The following is a 20,693-nucleotide window of genomic DNA, read 5'->3' as shown; positions in this document are numbered from 1 at the left end:
GACAGACGGTCTGCATAGTTATGCTGACTAACCTGATTACTTCTTACAACTTGAGCCAGTGGGAGCATGTAGACAGTTAAAGGGCCGGTATCAGATTTACCTCATATTATAAAGTTTTTCCCTCATCAAAAACAAACCTGGAGTTTTGCTGTGATTCTTTCATGTTTGAGAAATTCTTTAATCTCCATGGTAACCATTCACCTGCTAAACGTCTGGTTGGACCTAACCCCACCATAAAGGCGCAACTCCTCCCCCACTGAGCTCCTTCAGACTAGCCAGCAGGAATTATCAAGCAGCTAATTGCTGTTTGTTTTTCTGCCTCCTGCGTGATCTGCAGCTGAAACAGAGGAAAGCAGCGTCAGGTGGAGCGTCAGGCAGAGGGTCAGGTGGACGGTCAGGGTCAGGCGGAGCATCAGGGTCAGTTGGAGCGTCAGGGTCAGTTGGAGCGTCAGGGTCAGTTGGAGCGTCAGGGTCAGTTGGAGCGTCAGGGTCAGGCGGAGCATCAGGGTCAGGCAGAGCGTCAGGGTCAGGTGGAGCGTCAGGCGGAGGGTCAGGGTTAGTTGGAGCATCAGGCAGAGGGTCAGGGTTAGTTGGAGCATCAGGCAGAGGGTCAGGGTTAGTTGGAGCATCAGGCAGAGGGTCAGGCGGAGGGTCAGTTGGAGCGTCATGGTCAGTTGGAGTGTCAGGGTCAGGCGGAGCGTCAGGGTCAGGCGGAGCGTCAGGGTCAGTTGGAGCGTCAGGGTCAGTTGGAGCGTCAGGGTCAGTTGGAGCGTCAGGGTCAGGCGGAGCGTCAGGGTCAGGCGGAGCGTCAGGGTTAGTTGGAGCATCAGGCAGAGGGTCAGGGTTAGTTGGAGCATCAGGCAGAGGGTCAGGCGGAGGGTCAGGCGGAGGGTCAGGGTCAGTTGGAGCGTCAGGGTCAGTTGAGCGTCAGGGTCAGTTGGAGCGTCAGGGTCAGTTGGAGCGTCAGGGTCAGTTGGAGCGTCAGGGTCAGTTGAGCGTCAGGGTCAGTTGGAGCGTCAGGGTCAGTTGGAGCGTCAGGGTCAGTTGGAGCGTCAGGGTCAGTTGGAGCGTCAGGGTCAGGGTCAGGCGGACTTTTGAGAAATGTGCCTTTCAGCAATCTGAAACTGAAGGCAGCACTAGTTGTGCATCTTAGTTTGTTTTGCGCTGATACAGATTTCAGCCGTTTCTGATTTCTCATCATGTTGGTTTTTATTTCCGTGTTTCTTTCTTTCACTCTGTTATATTCTTCATCTGTTTCTTCTGTTGTTTATCTTTGCTGATAAAGAAAATATGGAGAAAAATTAATACAAACCATCAGATTCCTGCAGATTTTAGCTGCTTTTATCCAGATTTAACGTTGCGTTCAGGATCAGCGCGTCCAATTGAGTTTAATTCATGAAGCCAAACTAAAAGTTAGAAATTTAGAAAATGTATTTTTGAAAAATTTGTTTTGTAGTGATTCTGATTCCAGTCGCTTCTCTGTTTGTGTTTGTGCTTTTACACTCTGCATATCAGTAGATTTAGCCAGCCGGTTGAACTCGAGCAGCTCTTATTTCTCACACATAATGTAAAATTATTGTTACTGCAATACTCAGAAATATTTTTATTTCACAATAAAATGTTGATTTTGTTTTTAAAATAGTTACTGAGCTCCACAATAAATTCTGTTTTTACCCAAATAAAGATATTAATCTCTTTGAAGTACAGATTTAAAATCTCTCTCTTAGATGATTAATTATTGATTGATGAATTGGAAAGTTTGAGTTTTCTGTCTGGAGGTCAGTGGAGGACATGTTGACTCGGCGAACCGCAGACCGAACGAACAAACAACAAACAAACGACGAACAAACAACGTATGAACATCGAATGAACAAATGAACGAATGAACGAACGAATGAACGCATGAACAATGAACGAATGAACGAATGAACAATGAACGAATGAACAATGAACAATGAACGAATGAACAATGAACGAATGAACAATGAACGAATGAACAATGAACAATGAACGAACGACTTCATGGCAAACGTCAGGAAACGTCTTCTGCTGTAAATTCCCTCCGACACGCCGGAGGTGTCGCTCTGCTGCTGTCACAGGGGTCAGAGGTCATTTTAGCTAACCTATATCTCCTCCCGTCAGCGGGTTGGGTTAGGGTTAGGTGGACCGGAGCCGGGTCGAGGCGGTCTCTGATTGGTTCTGTTCTGTTTCACTCGTACCGGGTCATAAATTCAGTCGGATCCAGTTCGACTTGTTGAATCCGGTTCGTCTGGGCCCAACATGGCCGCCCTGAACGGGACGCTGCGTGGGACGGAGCGGTCCGTCTTCATGCCGTCGGATGTCCAGGTGTGTCCGAACCGGACGGTTCTGCTGCTGCTGCCTTCCTCTGTTTTACGGTTCTGCTAACGCTGCCTCCTATTAGACCCGTTTAGGCCGAGACTCTGTTTGCTTTGGCTCCAGTAATGGGGCCGTCAGGGTCCGTCTGGCTCTGCGGGGGGCCGCCGATGTTTGCACAGCAGGAAGAAAAGGAGATAACACCACCGATGACTTTAACCTCTTCAGCTCAGAGAATCTTCAGAGATGTTAACAGACCGGCTGCTGAAAACTTTCTTTCCTGACTTTGATTGAACCCATCATCACTAAAATCAAGATGAACAAATTATTGACTCAAAATCAACTCCTATATTTTGCTGAAAAGTTACTTTTAAGTTAGTTTTGTTAGATTTGAAGTGTACTAAGATATTTGTAATAGTAAAGAGAGAAATTTGTTCCAACATTTTTAGAGCAAAGAATGTGTTCAAATAATTTTAATTAGAAAAAAGAAGCATTTCACACTGACCAATAGAAATGCATCTTCTGGCTGGGACTTCAGAGGAAGTCCCGCCCCCAAAAGTGTGAAACAGTATCAGGAAAATGCAATTAAAAAAATAAAAATCCATTAGTAAAACCTTAAATTTTTAAAAGTTTTGAAATAAATAAAAAAACAAAAAAAATAATTAGAAAAAAATAAATTAGAAAAAATAGCAAACTGCATAAATGAGGTTCAAGTACTGCCCAAACATTGTAAAATACTAAATATATTTTTTTTTAATCAAAAAATTTTCAAAGTTTCATTGTTACAATGTATTTCTTTCCACCTGTCCGTTGCTTACAATAATATTGGCACCAATTTTTCTCCATACTAATAAATCAGACGCCAGTATTTGGTAAGATTTTGTGTTTTTTGCAGTGTTGCTCCTCCATTTCATGAACCTGCAGCACATTTAATCCTTAAAACGGAGTTACAGATTTCAAACGTCCATATTTAGTCAGCAGGAATATTAAAGGAGGTTTGGACGTAATTCCTCCGTATCTCGTTTCTCAGCCTCCGCCCCGACATGTTCAGAATATTCTGATGCATTTTTCCGTTTACTGTTTTTCAGAACCAAACCTGAGATTCATCAGAGTCTCATCATGATGAGAAATGTGACTTTTTGTTGATTTCAATAAAATACATCTTTCAGTTGATTATTGAGCAGAGAAAATGAAAATGCATCAACAAACAGTTTTATTCATGGCTAAAAATCAATCAGTCAACTCCTTCATTTCCCATTTCAGTCTAAAATCTAATCCTGCAGCTGGTTTATTTTCCCTTTTCCTGAATTATTGGAATTATTGCTGGACAAACCGGATCAAACGTGTTATTTTATAATTAATTACTTTAAATTAATTACTTGAAGCTGCTACCCCCGCGACCCGACCCCGGATAAGCAGAAGAAGATGGATGGATGGATGGATGGATGGATGGATGGATGGATGGATGGATGGATGGATGGATGGATGGATCTCAGAGGCCTGAAGGTCCAGAGATGAAATCCTGGAAGAAGCAGAAAAACCCAAATAAAAGTCAACAGAACCAAATCAGAACCAGAGGAACAGAACCAAATGAAAAGAACCAGATCAGCAGAACCAGAGGCCGTGGGTCCGGCAGCTGTCCGTCTTGGTGTTGTGTGAGAGTTCTGTGAGAAATGTGAGTTGGGTCCAACGAACTAAAACTGAATCTGTTCTGTGAACCAGCTGCTAACTTTTCCCTTCATTTAAGTTTCTCCTTTAACATTTAAGTTTTAGAAAATCTACTTTTTTAACCCCTTTGAATAACAGAAACAGGATTTCTGTAGTTCAAATTGATGTAAAAACAGTTTTTCAAAATATTTTCTATCGTCTGTAATTTATGTTTAAGAAAACTGGATTTGTTATGAAGAAATGTATGATTTTAATTTTCTGACTTTCCCCAACGTCAAGAAGCTGTTTGGTTGTGAAAGTCTCTGATTTCATGAATTTATGAAATAATTCCCAGTCTGAGGAGCGGACCCACAGGGACCCACAGGGGACCACAGGGGACCAACCGGGATCCACAGGGGACCACAGCGGACCAACAGGGGACGAACAGGGACCAACAGGGGACGAACAGGGACCAACAGGGGACCATCAGGGACCAACAGGGGACCACAGCGGACCAACAGCGACCCACAGGGGACCAACAGGGGACCACAGGGACCAACAGGGGACCACAGGGACCCACAGGGACCAACAGGGGACCACAGGGGACCAACAGGGACCCACAGGGACCACAGGGACCCACAGGGACCACAGCGGACCAACAGGGGACCACAGGGACCAACAGGGGACCACAGGGACCCACAGGGACCCACAGGGGACCACAGGGGACCACAGGGGACCAACCGGGATCCACAGGGGACCACAGCGGACCAACAGGGTCCCACAGGGACCAACAGGGACCCACAGGGGACGAACAGGGACCAACAGGGGACCATCAGGGACCAACAGGGGACCACAGCGGACCAACAGCGACCCACAGGGGACCAACAGGGGACCAACAGCGGACCAACAGGGGACCACAGGGACCAACAGGGGACCACAGGGACCCACAGGGACCAACAGGGGACCACAGGGGACCAACAGGGACCCACAGGGACCACAGGGACCCACAGCGGACCAACAGGGGACCACAGGGACCAACAGGGGACCACAGGGACCCACAGGGACCAACAGTGACCCACAGGGACCAACAGGGGACCACAGGGACCAACAGGGGCCCACAGGGACCACAGCGGACCAACAGTGACCCACAGGGACCAACAGGGGACCACAGTGACCCACAGGGACCAACAGGGGACCACAGGGACCCACAGGGACCAACAGGGGACCAACAGGGACCCACAGGGGACCAACAGGGACTCATAGGGGACCATCAGGGACCAACAGGGGACCACAGCGGACCAACAGCGACCCACAGGGGACCAACAGGGGACCACAGGGACCAACAGGGGACCACAGGGACCAACAGGGGACCCACAGGGGACCAACAGGGACTCATAGGGACCCACAGCGGACCAACAGGGACCCACAGGGGACCAACAGGGACCCACAGGGGACCATCAGGGACCAACAGGGGACCACAGCGGACCAACAGCGACCCACAGGGGACCAACAGGGGACCACAGGGGACCACAGGGACCAACAGGGGACCACAGGGACCCACAGGGACCAACAGGGGACCACAGGGGACCAACAGGGACCCACAGGGGACCAACAGGGGACCACAGCGGACCACAAGGACTCACAGCGGACCAACAGGGACCCACAGGGGACCAACAGGGACCCACAGGGGACCATCAGGGACCAACAGGGGACCACAGCGGACCAACAGCGACCCACAGGGGACCAACAGGGGACCACAGGGACCAACAGGGGACCACAGGGACCAACAGGGGACCCACAGGGGACCAACAGGGACTCATAGGGACCCACAGCGGACCAACAGGGACCCACAGGGGACCAACAGGGACCCACAGGGGACCATCAGGGACCAACAGGGGACCACAGCGGACCAACAGCGACCCACAGGGGACCAACAGGGGACCACAGGGGACCACAGGGACCAACAGGGGACCACAGGGACCCACAGGGACCAACAGGGGACCACAGGGGACCAACAGGGACCCACAGGGGACCAACAGGGGACCACAGCGGACCACAAGGACTCACAGCGGACCAACAGGGACCAACAGGGGACAACAGGGGACCAACAGGGACCAACAGGGGACCAACAGGGGACCACAGGGGACCAACAGGGGACCAACAGGGACCCACAGGGGACCAACAGGGACCCACAGGGGACCAACAGGGACCCACAGGGGACCAACAGGGGACCAACAGGGACTCACAGCGGACCAACAGGGACCCACAGGGGACCAACAGGGGACCACAGGGACCCACAGGGAACCACAGGGAACCACAGCGGACCCACAGGGGACCAACGGGGGACCCACAGGGAACCACAGCGGACCCACAGGGACCCACAGGGGACCAACAGGGACCCACAGGGGACCAACAGGGACCCACAGGGGACCAACAGGGGACCACAGGGACCCACAGGGAACCACAGCGGACCCACAGGGAACCACAGCGGACTCACAGGGAACCACAGGGGACCAACGGGGGACCCACAGGGAACCACAGTGTACCCACAGGGACCCACAGTGTACCCACAGGGACTCACAGCGGACCAACAGGGACCAACAGGGGACCACAGGGGGCCAACAGGGACCCACAGGGGACCAACAGGGGACCACAGGGACCCACAGGGAACCACAGCGGACCCACAGGGAACCACAGGGGACCAACGGGGGACCCACAGGGAACCACAGGGGACCAACAGGGACCCACAGTGTACCCACAGGGACCCACAACGGAACGACAGGGAACCACAGTGGACCCACAGCGGACCCATAGGGAACCACAGGGAACCACAGCGGACCCACAGGGAACCACAGTGGATCGACAGTGGACCCACAGTGGACACTACGAAGTGTTGCCCTGACTTTATTACTGTAAATAAATCGAAGAGCAACAGAGGAAAACATGGCCGACATTTCTGGCATTTTTTCCCAAAGCGAGAGGCCAAACATTGACCAGATCTGTAAAAGATTATAAAAACAGATACTGGGTCCGGTCTCCAGTGAAAGCGGGGGAGGCTAATCCCTTGCTATGCTAACGTCTAGCTGTAAGGCCAGCAGACCAGTAAGCTGCGTTAATCATTCTTGCTGCTCGACCCTTCACACCGCCGGCTCAGTGTTCTGATTATCAGAGTAATCCCAGAGTTGTGCTGGCACCGTCGTCACGCTGGGACACAACAGGCCTTTTCTCTGCATGTAATTAGCATCGCTACTTACAAGGCTAATGCTTTCTGCTAATACTCTTTGCTAATGCTTTCTGCTAATACTCTCTGGGATTTAACCGCTCAGCTGCAGGGAGGGACAGAAATCTTGAGAAGAGTCTGAATTGATTCAGTTTCAGGGGAGAAACTGGATCGATTCAGACTATCGAGAATCGTTTAAACTGGACCAGATTGATCTCGTCTCTGATTGGTTGAGCTTCCATGATGTCACCCAACAAGGAGGTGAGCTACAGGTGAAACAATAAAATTTATTCATTGGTCTTCTATCCATCTGTTCATCAATCAATCAATCAATCATGGATTCACATGTTGATTTAAAGTCTTTCATCTTTAAATCCCTCCCAGCGTTTCTCGTCAGACGGTGAAATTCTTATTATTTATTATCTGCTGGAAGTCTTGCTCTCTCTCACTCTCCGGCAGCCTGAATTTCTCTGACTTCTTTTCTAAACACAGCAAGTCTTCTTCTCTCGGTAGCAGCTTCTGCACTGTAGAGGGTCGACAGCGCTGCCCGGTGGCCAGACAGTGTAGTTCAATCACAGGTCATTCTGTCTGTGTTTGATTTAGTGTGAAATAAATCACTGGAAAGTATTTCTGAACATTTTCTGAGTATTTTACAAAAACACTAAATATCACGAGGTAGTTTTGGTCTGCTGTCTCATTCACATATCACATATCACATGAAAAACTTAACTTAACAACAACTTTTCTACCAGAAAAAGGAGCTTATTTTATGCAAATTATTATTTGGATCTTATTGTAATAAGGTATTTGCAGTAGAAACCCGACCAAAAATACTTTAGTGTTTTTGCAGAGTTGGAGTAGAAATGTTGTCCATCAGATTTTACTGCAGAGGAATAAATGAAGGTAGTAAAACAGAAGCTGATTCCTCGGTTATTTCCGGAGCGTTCAGGTCGGAGTGAACGATAAACAAGGTCATTCAAGGTCACATCTGCTTAAAAACTACCCAAGTTTCTTTTGGTTTCTGTGTTAGCATGTGATAGAGGAGCTGCTGTTGCCCCATTCAGGCTCAGAGACGCTGATGACAGGAAATGAAGAAAAGTGACAGGAAGTTCCTGCCGTACCTGAGCCTGAAGCTGATTGGTTATTATTCAGCTGTTTTACGGTTTTCCTGTAAATAACATGTGGAAACAAACGAGCATTAGCATGCTAACCACTCAGGTTGGAGGTTTTCATATTTCCCAACAGCCACTTGAATTTCAGGAGGACTGACATTTCTCAAGATGGCCGCCGTTTTGAGCCTTTTAAGTCAGTCACTGGTGTGAAATGTTCCCCATTTTTATGAATTAATGAATTTATGTCTCATCATGTTTTCCTCTTCGCTCGTCATGTTCATAAAACTTTAAAGTGATGAAATGCAACAGAATCGGAAACTGAAGTTTTGACTGCTAGCGAGTCTCAGACCAGGAAGGAGATGAAGATGAGAAACGGTCGACTTAATGGTTAGCGTTAGCTTCCATTTATTGTTTTATGTGTTTAACAGTTTAGCGTTAGCTTCTGCTAATGTTTTTTTGGTTTAGTGGTTTAATGTTAGCATCTGTTGATTTTTTTTATGGGAGTTTTGCATCATTTGTTATGTTTATTGCTTTAGCATTAGCTTTACATAGTTTCTTGTCTGGCTAGTGGTTTAGCAATAGCTTCTGGTAATCTTTTTATGTGTTTTGCCATTTAGTGTTAGCTTTTGCTAATTTTTTGTCTATTTTGTGTTCTAGTGCTAACTTCTGTTAATATTTTTATGTATTTAGTGTTTTAGCGTTAGCATAGCAGAAAGGACATATTCATGAAGCATTTCTCTGCTTCTTCATTGGGAGATATTTGAGATTAAATGAGCATGTAAAGGTCTGGATTAGCATGTCACACACACACACACACACACACCCACGTGCGCGCGCACATACACACACACAGAGTAGACTAAGACAGTGACCAGAGCTGAACAAATGGACTTAGTCACGGCTGAAGATTGGTGTGGAATGTGGGAGGGGGGCACGTGTGTGTGTGTGTGTGTGTGTGTGTGTGTGTGTGTGTGTGTGTGCATGCCTGGAATGTTTGACTCCCCACCCAGTGAACCAGAAAACTCACTGGTGGAGGAGAAGGAAGTACAGGAGGAGGAGGATTGAGACGGAGATTTTATTTTTGTTTCAGGTTTGACTTTTTTTCTCAGCATCAGTTAAAGAGGAAACGGGATTAAAACCAATTAAATAAAAAATGTATCAGCTTCAGGTAGGAATATTTTTAATACAGGCTGATAAAGTAGATTTCTGATGAATTAGTCAAATAGGTGAAATAAATTAATCTTACAGCTTTTCTCTTTAAGCTTTAACATTAAAAGTGACAATTAATCATATTTTACAAAACCCAACCGGAAGAAATGGGAACAAACTCCCAGTTTCCTCTGGTGGGAATCAACAGAAACATATTTGGAAGAAACCAGTTTAAATCTAATCCTGAAGTAAAAACTTGATATGGTAAACCAAAATGGTTCAACATTTTATTGATTTATATTTAGGGTTTCTTGTGAACGCTCTGCTAAATGTGCCAATGGCAGAGAAATGACTTACAGTTACAAAAAAACCATTTGTCCACCATCGGTGGCTATGCTAACTAACCTTAGCATTCAAAACACTACACTGGCTGCAGCCGAAGGACCCGCCTCCTTGCTCTGATTGGTTGTTTCTGGTTATCCTTTGGGAGAAGGTAAAGGAATCAGATTTCTCAGATTTTCATTCTGGTACCAAACTGCCACAGTTTGAACAAATCATTTTTATTAAAGCTACAAACTTAAAAAAAACGTTAGAATGGGAATAAACATGAGCTGATGTCATCATGACAATCTGATCTCTGATTAGTGCGTCTCTATAATCCGCCTCATGCATGTGGCAGTGTTGCAGTTAAATATTCCTCTGGAAACGATTATCGCTTCCTCATCTGTATCAGTGACTCCCAAACACCAAATATCCTCCTCTGTGTGTGTGTGTGTGTTATCAGTGTTAATGAGTAGCAGCGTTGGCTGCTTATCTAAACATTTCTGCTGCGGCCACTTTGACTGGAAACCAGTGGAACCACAGAACCCGGTGGTGTGTGGTTCAGTGGGTTCCTGCTGAGACGGATCCACAGCTGGTGACTGAAAACCAAATCTGACCCGGCTCAGGTTTCCTCTGCACCTGCTGCTCCACATGCAGCCGGACCAGAAGCGGCTGGGTTGCTGCAGACAGCAGCATGCTAGCAGCGCTAGTCCTTTAGCTAGCTATTTAAGCTAATACCAGTTTAGCTTCAGATGCTTTGATTCGATTTCTGCATCTTTGCTTCTTGTTTTTTTCCTAATCAGTCAGGATTTTCAGAAGTTGGAAAAAAAAATTTTTCGTCTGAAACCGTCAAACATTTATTTTTCTAAGTGTTCCAAGGTATTGCAAAAAGAGATAAACATTTATTTGGCTTCCAGGCCGGAATAATAAACTAAATCCTTCATAGCAGCCTGTTTAGAAAAGTAAGAAAAGTTTAACATATAAATCGAACAGAGGAAATGAAGAATAATAAAAATACAAACAAATACAAAAAATTAAAACTAATAAAATTCTCACAATGGTAATGCAAAAATATAAAACATATAAAAATAAATTCTTACTGTAAATTTAGAAAAAAAAAGGAAAATAGGAAACATAATCTTGTAAGAAAAGAAAAATGCACAAAATCCTAATAAAGAATGATAATGAAAAGAAAAAGAGGAAAAAAGAAAAAGGAAAAAGAAAAAATTCCTTTTACAGAAAAATAAATAAAAATAAAATTAATTTAGAAAATTCTCAGTCTAAAAATCAAATAAATAACTTGAAAGATATTTGGTTTTTCAAAAGAAAGCAGAAACAAATAATTCTAGAGATGAAGGAAAAAAGTAAAACTTTTTTACAGAAAATAAAAAATAGTAAAAAATACATTGTGTACAAATAAAATGAAAAGAAATTTAAAAATATATAAACTGAGAGACAAAAAGAAAATAAAATTTTAAACATAAAATCTTAAAAGCTTGTTGGTCTTGTTGGTTCTTGATGGTTCTTGTTGGTCTAGTTGGGTCTTGTTGGGTCTTGTTGGTTCTTGTTGGTCTAGTTGGGTCTTGTTGGGTCTTGTTGGTTCTTGATGGTTCTTGTTGGTCTAGTTGGGTCTTGTTGGGTCTTGTTGGGTCTTGTTGGTCTTGTTGGCTCTTTTTGGGTCTTGTTGGTCTTGTTGGTCTTGTTGGGTCTTGTTGGGTCTTGTTGGTTCTTGTTGGTCTGGTTGGGTCTTTTTGGGTCTTGTTGGTCTTGTTGGTCTTGTTGGCTCTTTTTGGGTCTTGTTGGTCTTGTTGGTCTTGTTGGGTCTTGTTGGGTCTTGTTGGTCTTGTTGGGTTTTGTTGGTTCTTGTTGGTCTGGTTGGGTCTTGTTGGGTCTTGTTGGTTCTTGTTGGTCTGGTTGGGTCTTGTTGGGTCTTGTTGGTTCTTGATGGTTCTTGTTGGTCTAGTTGGGTCTTGTTGGGTCTTGTTGGGTCTTGTTGGTTCTTGTTGGTCTAGTTGGGTCTTGTTGGGTCTTGTTGGTTCTTGATGGTTCTTGTTGGTCTAGTTGGGTCTTGTTGGGTCTTGTTGGTCTTGTTGGCTCTTTTTGGGTCTTGTTGGTCTTGTTGGTTCTTGATGGTTCTTGTTGGTCTAGTTGGGTCTGGTTGGGTCTTGTTGGCTCTTTTTGGGTCTTGTTGGTCTTGTTGGGTCTTGTTGGGTCTTGTTGGCTCTTTTTGGGTCTTGTTGGTCTTGTTGGGTCTTGTTGGGTCTTGTTGGTTCTTGTTGGTCTTGTTGGGTCTAGTTGGGTCTTGTTGGGTCTTGTTGGCTCTTGTTGGGTCTAGTTGGGTCTTGTTGGCTCTTTTTGGGTCTTGTTGGTCTTGTTGGTCTTGTTGGGTCTTGTTGGGTCTTGTTGGTTCTTGTTGGTCTTGTTGGGTCTAGTTGGGTCTTGTTGGGTCTTGTTGACTCTTTTTGGGTCTTGTTGGTCTTGTTGGTTTTTGATGGTTCTTGTTGGTCTTGTTGGGTCTTATTGGGTCTTGTTGGGTCTTGTTGGGTCTTGTTGGCTCTTTTTGGGTCTTGTTGGTCTTGTTGGTTTTTGATGGTTCTTTTTCGGTCTTGTTGTTCTCGTTGGGTCTTGTTGGCTCTTTTTGGGTCTTGTTGGTTCTTGATGGTTCTTGTTGGCTGTTGTTGGGTCTTGTTGGTTCTTGTTGGCTCTTTTTGGGTCTTGTTGGTCTTGTTGGTTCTTGACGGTTCTTGTTGGTCTAGTTGGGTCTTGTTGGCTGTTGTTGGATCTTGTTGGTCTTGTTGGTTCTTGATGGTTCTTGTTTGTCTCGTTGGGTCTTGTCGGCTCTTTTTGGGTCTTGTTGGTTCTTGATGGTTCTTGTTGGTCTAGTTGGGTCTTGTTGGGTCTTGTTGGTCTTGTTGGTTTTTGTTGGTCTTGTTGGGTCTTGTTGGGTCTTGTTGGTCGAGTTGTGTCTTGTTGGTCTTGTTGGTTCTTGATGGTTCTTGTTGGCTCTTGTTGGGTCTTGTTGGTTCTTGTTGGTTCTTGTTGGCTCTTGTTGGGTCTTGTTGGGTCTAGTTGGTCTTGTTGGGTCTTGTTGGTCTAGTTGGTCTTGTTGGGTCTTGTTGGTTCTTGATGGTTCTTGTTGGTCTATTTGGGTCTTGTTGGTCTAGTTGGTCTTGTTGGGTCTTGTTGGTCTAGTTGGTCTTGTTGGTTCTTGATGGTTCTTGTTGGTCTATTTGGGTCTTGTTAGTCTTGTTGGGTTTTGTTGGTTCTTGTTGGTCGAGTTGGGTCTTGTTGGTCTAATTGGTCTTGTTGGTCTTGTTGGGTTTTGTTGGTTCTTGTTGGTCTGGTTGGGTCTTGTTGGGTCTTGTTGGTTCTTGATGGTTCTTGTTGGTCTATTTGGGTCTTGTTGGGTCTTGTTGGTCTAGTTGGTCTTGTTGGGTCTTGTTAGTCTTGTTGGGTCTTGTTGGTTCTTGTTGGTCGAGTTGGGTCTTGTTGGTCTAATTGGTCTTGTTGGTCTAGTTGGTCTTGTTGGTTCTTGTTGGTTCTTGATGGTTCTTGTTGGTCTATTTGGGTCTTGTTGGTCTAATTGGTCTTGTTGGTCTAGTTGGTTTTGTTGGTTCTTGTTGGTCGAGTTGGGTCTTGTTGGTCTAATTGGTCTTGTTGGTCTAGTTGGTCTTGTTGGTTCTTGATGGTTCTTGTTGGTCTATTTGGGTCTTGTTAGTCTTGTTGGGTCTTGTTGGTTCTTGTTGGTCGAGTTGGGTCTTGTTGGTCTAATTGGTCTTGTTGGTCTTGTTGGGTTTTGTTGGTTCTTGTTGGTCTGGTTGGGTCTTGTTGGGTCTTGTTGGTTCTTGATGGTTCTTGTTGGTCTATTTGGGTCTTGTTGGTCTTGTTGGCTGTTGTTGGATCTTGTTGGTCTTGTTGGTTCTTGATGGTTCTTGTTTGTCTCGTTGGGTCTTGTCGGCTCTTTTTGGGTCTTGTTGGTTCTTGATGGTTCTTGTTGGTGTAGTTGGGTCTTGTTGGTCTAGTTGGTCTTGTTGGGTCTTGTTGGTCTTGTTGGTTTTTGTTGGTCTTGTTGGGTCTTGTTGGGTCTTGTTGGTCGAGTTGGGTCTTGTTGGTCTTGTTGGTTCTTGATGGTTCTTGTTGGCTCTTGTTGGGTCTTGTTGGTCTATTTGGGTCTTGTTGGTCTTGTTGGGTCTTGTTGGTCTAGTTGGTCTTGTTGGGTCTTGTTAGTCTTGTTGGGTCTTGTTGGTTCTTGTTGGTCGAGTTGGGTCTTGTTGGTTCTTGATGGTTTTTGTTGGTCTATTTGGGTCTTGTTGGTCTAGTTGGTCTTGTTGGGTCTTGTTGGTCTAGTTGGTCTTGTTGGGTCTTGTTAGTCTTGTTGGGTCTTGTTGGTTCTTGTTGGTCGAGTTGGGTCTTGTTGGTCTAATTGGTCTTGTTGGTCTAGTTGGTCTTGTTGGTTCTTGTTGGTCTTGTTAGGTCTTGTTGGTCTTGTTGGTTTTTGTTAGTCTTGTTGGTTCTTGTTGGTCTTGTTGGTTTTTGTTAGTCTTGTTGGGTCTTGTTGGTCTTGTTGGTTCTTGATGGTTCTTGTTGGTCTAGTTGGGTCTTGTTGGTCTGGTTTGGGCCGTCGGGGATTTTTCCTCCAGGGAGATGCCGGCAGGTGCAGCAGAGAGAAGAAAAGAAACGTCAAACAATGAAACCAGTAATTACAGTTGCTGCAGAAGAGAACATTCACATTTCTCCCCCAGTGTTTTCCTGAAACATGGTGACCAGGGTTTGCATGTTGATGAGAGTTCTCAGAACCGAGCGGTCCGGGCTGCACGGGTCGGGTTGCAGAACCAGCCACTCAGCAGATTCCTCCAAGTTTTTCTGGCCTCTGTGTATTTTTCTTTTCTGAGTGCTTGAGAAGAAAGAGAGAAAGTGAGACAAGTGTGTGTGTGTGTGTGTGTGTGTGTGTGTTGCAGCCTCAGGTTCAGTGTAAAGTGTTGGAGGAACAAGCAGCAGTTGACCTGCTGACAGACTGGAAGTGAGAGGTCAGGGTTACAAAGTGTAGGAGTCGGCCTGATGGTGGCACTGCAGCCGGCGGCCGTCTCACTGCAACTGTCGCCTCCGGCTGCAGGAAGGAAGTGCTGGTTCTGGAGACGAACCCGAACCGCTCAGTGAACAAAAACACGAGAAACTGAAACTGTCTTTAATCATGGGACGATTTAATAAACCTTGGGATTACAACTCACAAACACTGCAAAGAAAAAAAATTCCAGCCAAGTATTTTTCTCTGGTTTCTGGTGCAAATATTTTGGTAAAGTTGAAATAAAACAAAACTAACTTGCAAATAACTTTTCAGGACGATATAGGAACTTGTTTTCATGCACATCGGGGGCAGTTCCCCTGGATTGGCAGACCGGGGTGGTGGTCCCCCTGTTCAAAAAGGGGGACCGGAGGGTGTGTTCCAATTACAGGGGGGTCACACTCTTAAGCCTCCCTGGCAAGGTCTATTCGGGGGTTCTGGAGAGGAGGGTCCGTCGGATTGTCGAACCTTGGATTCAGGAAGAGCAGTGTGGTTCTGGTTCTGGTTGTGGAACACTGGACCAGCTCTACACCCTCAGCAGGTCCGGGAGGGTTCTGGGAGTTCACCCAACCAGTCTACATATGTTTTGTGGACTTGGGACACAAAACACATGTAGACAAGGGACACTTCGACTGTGTCCCTTGGGGAGCCCCGTGGGGGGTTCTCCAGGAGTACGGGGCTGTCAGGTCCCTGTAGGACCGGTGTCAGAGTCTGGTCCACATTGCCGGCAGTAAGTCGGGCTCGTTTCCAGTAAGAGTTGGACTCTGCCAGGGCTGCCCTTTGTCACCAATTCTGTTCATTACTTTTATGGACAGAATCTCTGGACCAGCCAAGGTGTTGAGGGGATCCGTTTTGGTGGCCTTAGGATCAAATCTCTGCTTTTTGTGGATGATGTGATCCTTTTGGCTTCATCGGGATGTGATCTGCAGCTCTCACTGGAGCAAGTGTGAAGCAGTCGATCTACGTTCCCACCCTCATCTATGGTCATGAGCTTTGGATCATGACCGAAAGAACAAGATCACGGATACAAGCGGCCGAAATGGGTTTTCTCCGCAGGGTGTCTGGGCTCTCCCTTAGAGAGAGAAGCTCAGTCATCCAGGAGGGACTAGGAGTAGAGCCGCTGCTCCTTCACATCGAGAGGAGCCAGTTGAGGAGCTTCTGGTCAGGACGCCTCCTGGACAATCACTGAACAGATGCTTAGAACAGATAAATGTGTGGATGTGCCAAAACTTCCTCCAGCTGAACAGAAACAAAACTGAAGTTATTATTTTTGGACCTAAAGAGGAACAATCTAGAGTTATAGTTATAGATCTAGAGCTATAGATCTAGAGTCAGTGCACAGCTTCAGTTATTACAACTAAAAACCAGCGATCAGCCCAAAACCTGGGAGTAGTGATGGACTCTGACCTGAACCTTCAGAGCCACATAAAGACGGTTACAAAGTCGGCCTTCTATCACCTGAAGAACATTTCCAGGATTAAAGGACTAATGTCTCAGCCAGATCTAGAGAAACTCATCATCGTTTATCTTCAGTCGTATTGATTAATGTAACAGCGTCTTCACAGGTCTGTCCAACAAATCAATCAAACAGCTGCAGCTGATCCAGAATGCTGCTGCTGGAGTTCTGACTAAAACCAGGAAGATAGAGCACATAACACCAGTTTTAAAGTCTCTCCACTGGCTCCCTGTAGCTCAAAGAATAGACTTTAAAATACTGTTGTTAGTTTATAAATCACTGAATGGTTTAGCACCACAACACATTAAAGATTTGCTGCTGTTGTATCAACCTTCCAGAACTCTCAGGTTCTGGTTCTGGTTCTGCTCTGCATCCCCAGAACCAAATGAGGAGAAGCAGCATTCAGCATCTATGCACCAAAAATCTGGAACAAACTTCCAGAAAACTGTAAAACAGCTGAAACACTGACTTCCTTTAAATCTCTACTAAAAACCCACTTGATTAGAGTTTTATTAGAAACGTGATCAATTATAAATTTATTGACGGAATCTGACTATGTTGTGTTTTTAATGTTGATTCTATGTTGCATTGTGTTTCTGTGTTAGATTTGATGTGAAGCACTTTGAAATGCCTTGATGCTGAAATGTGCTATACAAATAAAGTTTGATTGATTGATTGATTGATTGATTGATTGATTGATTGATTGATTGATTGATTGATTGATTGAAGAAATTCTGGCAGATTCTGCTGGTTTTTCATTAAACCTTCAGCCTTTTTATGCAATATTAGAAACACATTCAAAATGTAAATAAACAAATAATTTATTTGAAAAATAAACATTTTACTGACTAAATTTCAATGACATTGATTCTTTTGTCAACTTTAACGTTTTGTAGTAAAAGATGTGTCTGCAGCTAAATGTGTGAAAAACTGAAACTGATCAGTAGTTGGATGGATTGCCACTCTGTCCTCTTTCAGCAAGTTTGAGTCCGTTTAATTGATCAATTGTCAATTAATTGATGACTAAATCGGTTGACAATTATTTTAACAAACAATTAATCTCGATTAATCGTCTCAGCCCCAAACTAAAATCTCAACAGAAACTCAGAACCTTCTTCAAACTATTTCAGATCACTTTAATAATGACACACACACACACACACACACACACACACACACACACACACACACACACACACACACACACACACCGTCAGCCTCCATCCCAGCTATGTCCCGCTGTTAGCTCCTCTCCATCAAAAGCATTCCTCGGCTCTCCCCTCGCGCTCCGTCTGGCCCTGATGCCAACAGCAACACCGGGCCAGGCGGGCCAGGCCTCCAGAACCAGAACCAGCCGATTGAAGGAGCGGAGGAACGTTTGGATCTTTAAAAACCTTCAGGGTTTCTCTGCTCTCCCAAAATGCCAAAAAACATAAAATAACTAACGGGTTTTCAGCTTTAATCACCGTCTGAAGGACAAGGGAGCTCCAGGTTTCTGCTGGCTTATGACATCATACTTGGTATGACATCATACTTGGTATGACATCATACTTGGTATGACATCATAAACTAACAGAGCTCAAGGGGAAACTGGCCCAGAGCATGACAGATCCTCCAGATCAGCAACTGGTTTTACGCATCAGGTTTGTTTTCCATGCGGGACCAGACAGATGTTCTGTGATTGGTCAGAAATGGGAAGTGGGAGTGGCTTATGCATAAAGGAATGGCACAGTGAGTTTTGACAAGGGGTCGGTTCTGACCAGTGGGTCGGTTCGGACCTGCACTGGGATTTGAACTGGGATTTCCCTTCAGCTGTCTTTTGTTTCGTTCTTTTCCTCCCGTGACCTCGGTATTGTTCCAAGCTGAGCCGCCTTAACGGGTCAGGCTGCCCGGTCCGGCAGCCAGCGGACTGCCGGTTCCGTCTCGCCTCCCTCCGGTTTCCTCCCTCGTTGTTTCCCATCATTTCCTCCCAACTTTCCAGTCCAGCCGCCCGCTTTGTTTCTACAGTCCCACAGTCCGGCCGGTATGACGTCATATTTGGTATGACATCATAAACTCGAACAGAGCTCAAGGGGAAACTGGCCCAGAGCATGACGGATCCTTTTTTGAAAAGAAATTTTTTCTTTTAAAAAACAATCAATAGTTTCTTAAAGGAAAAAAAGCACGTTTGAAAATGTACTTTGTTTTTTTACTCTGACTGTAATATTTGAACGTCTATAACAATCTAAGTTTTTCAGACTCATTTTAATAGTGAATTGAACTCAGGTGGCACAGAGGGACTGTTGGAAAGTTGTGGGTTTGATTCCAGCGTCCTGCTGACACATATTGATGATCTCATGAGCAAGGCACTCAACCTCCAACCGATCTGTGTTTGCATGCAGTTTGATGAGCTCAAAGCAGAGGTGCGGATGTGTGGCTAATGGTTAGCGTTAGCTTCTGCTGTTTCTAAAACGTGTTTAGCATTAGCTCCCACTAATTGTTGAGAATAGCTTCTATTTGTTTTTAGCCTTCACTTCTGGTGAAACTGTTATGAATCAAGAGGTTTAGAGTTAGCTTCCAGTAAATTTTGTGCATTTACGGGTTTAGCGTTATCGGAGGTAATATTTTGTGTTTATTGTTAGCTGGTGATTTGAGAGCAAAAATTAATTTGTTACCTAGACAACCACAGTGGCCATCTTGAAATATCCAAAAATAATCTGTGAACATGATTTCTGCGGGTCCAGTTATGAATTTACAACAAATATATTCCTCGGTGATAAATAATTTTTTTTTTATGACCATTTTTTAAATTAGCGTCCATCTTGAATTTCCCTCAGCGGCTAAGGTCTTTTTGTTCTTCTTCTGCTGCAGGTCCTCCCAGGGTGGCGGGGAAGGTGGCCCATCGTCAAAGCGTCCGTCTGGGTCGCACGGCCAAACTGGCGTGCCCCGTGGAGGGCGACCCGCCGCCGCTCATGATGTGGACCAAAGATGGCCGACACATCCACAGCGGCTGGACACGGTTCCGTGTGCTGCAGCACGGCCTGCGCATCAAGGAAGTGGAGACGGAGGACGCCGGCACCTACGTCTGCAAGGCCACCAACGGCTTTGGCAGCGTCAACATCAACTACACGCTGATTGTCATCGGTGAGTGCAATGCCAGTTATGATTTCAGATGAAACGGAGGAGCTGGTTTACGTTTTCATCGACGAATCGTTGAGATTGTTGAGACGTTTTAATAATTTTATTCTTTGGCGTTTGACTAATGGCAGCTCATTGTTTTGTTTTAACTTTTCCTTTAAATATATTTTTCTTGCCTCACATTTATTGAGTCCTGCAGAATTTGGTCTGTTGTTTTCTGGGTGAGTTTGAGATCATTTCAATCAGTAGCAGCTGGTCTTCAGGGTTCTCCTCCGATTTGCACAACTCACCAGCATCTGGCTCACAGCATGATGCTGCCACCACCAGGCTGGACACTGAGGTCTGAAAGCCTCACAGCGACTCCTCCAAACAGCTCAGTGATATTAAAAATAAAACCTCAGATCTTTTCATACCAGATCTGATTTCTGATTTTAATCTATTTTTTTCTTGCTTTGTTTTTTAAACATTTAATTACAAATGCCAAAAATATTTTCCAAAAAGAGGATTTTATTTTGATCATCCTGTCTTTCCGTTTCGTGACTGAGGCTTCGAGAATTTACATTTAATCACGAGAAAATTGTCATAAAACAGGGAGAATAAAGACAGAAAAAGTGTCAGAAAAAAAGTCATTTTAATGAGAAAAGTTTTCAGAATCTGATGTAACTTAATGCTGATGTTAAAGATGAAACATTTATATTAAAATATTAAAGCCGAGACCAAAGTATAACTTCACAAGATGCTCAACATTTCTTATTTTAATTTGTTGTGATTTTTTGTTGGAGTTCTCATAAAATTACGTCTTGATTCCTGCATCATTTCGACCTACAGAGTAAAAATAATTTCTGAAGGTTTTCATCATCCAGTTTTTGGTAGAAAGAGAAAAATAGCAAATCAAACTACTGGAAATGATTGAGCTCATTTTAATTGATCATAATTAATTGATTATTAAAGCTGTAAAGAGGCTAAGCTAACACTGTAAAGACGCTAAGCTAACACTGTAAAGAGGCTAAGCTAACACTGTAAAGACGCTAAGCTAACACTTTAAAGAGGCTAAGCTAACACTGTAAAGAGGCTAAGCTAACACTGTAAAGAGGCTAAGCTAACACTGTAAAGACGCTAAGCTAACACTGTAAAGAGGCTAAGCTAACACTGTAAAGAGGCTAAGCTAACGCTGTAAAGAGGCTAAGCACAGTTTGGGGGCTGTTGCATGTTTTGGCTAACAGCCTGGACTCGTCTCTGTAGTTCTGTAGACTTCTGGTCCGGCCCGTTGCCGTG

General features: G+C 45.0%; 1 protein-coding gene across 4 annotated transcripts in view; it reads left to right on the top strand.

The window, feature by feature from the left end:
• Positions 1 to 20,693, top strand: part of fgfrl1a (fibroblast growth factor receptor like 1a) — a 56,740-nt gene that overhangs the window by 2,287 nt on the left and 33,760 nt on the right. For 3 of the 4 annotated variants that reach the window (XM_044127316.1, XM_044127313.1, XM_044127315.1), the window contains exon 3: positions 19,152 to 19,424. In XM_044127316.1, the coding sequence (XP_043983251.1) occupies positions 19,152 to 19,424 (273 nt within the window). Of the gene's footprint in view, positions 1 to 18,515; positions 18,704 to 19,151; positions 19,425 to 20,693 lie in introns of those variants that run through there. The other variant, XM_044127317.1, reaches the window with a different exon arrangement.

The sequence above is a fragment of the Gambusia affinis genome, linkage group LG09 (genome assembly GCF_019740435.1).
Source record: "Gambusia affinis linkage group LG09, SWU_Gaff_1.0, whole genome shotgun sequence".
Taxonomy (NCBI): domain Eukaryota; kingdom Metazoa; phylum Chordata; class Actinopteri; order Cyprinodontiformes; family Poeciliidae; genus Gambusia; species Gambusia affinis.
This window is presented reverse-complemented; position numbering and strand designations above follow the sequence as displayed.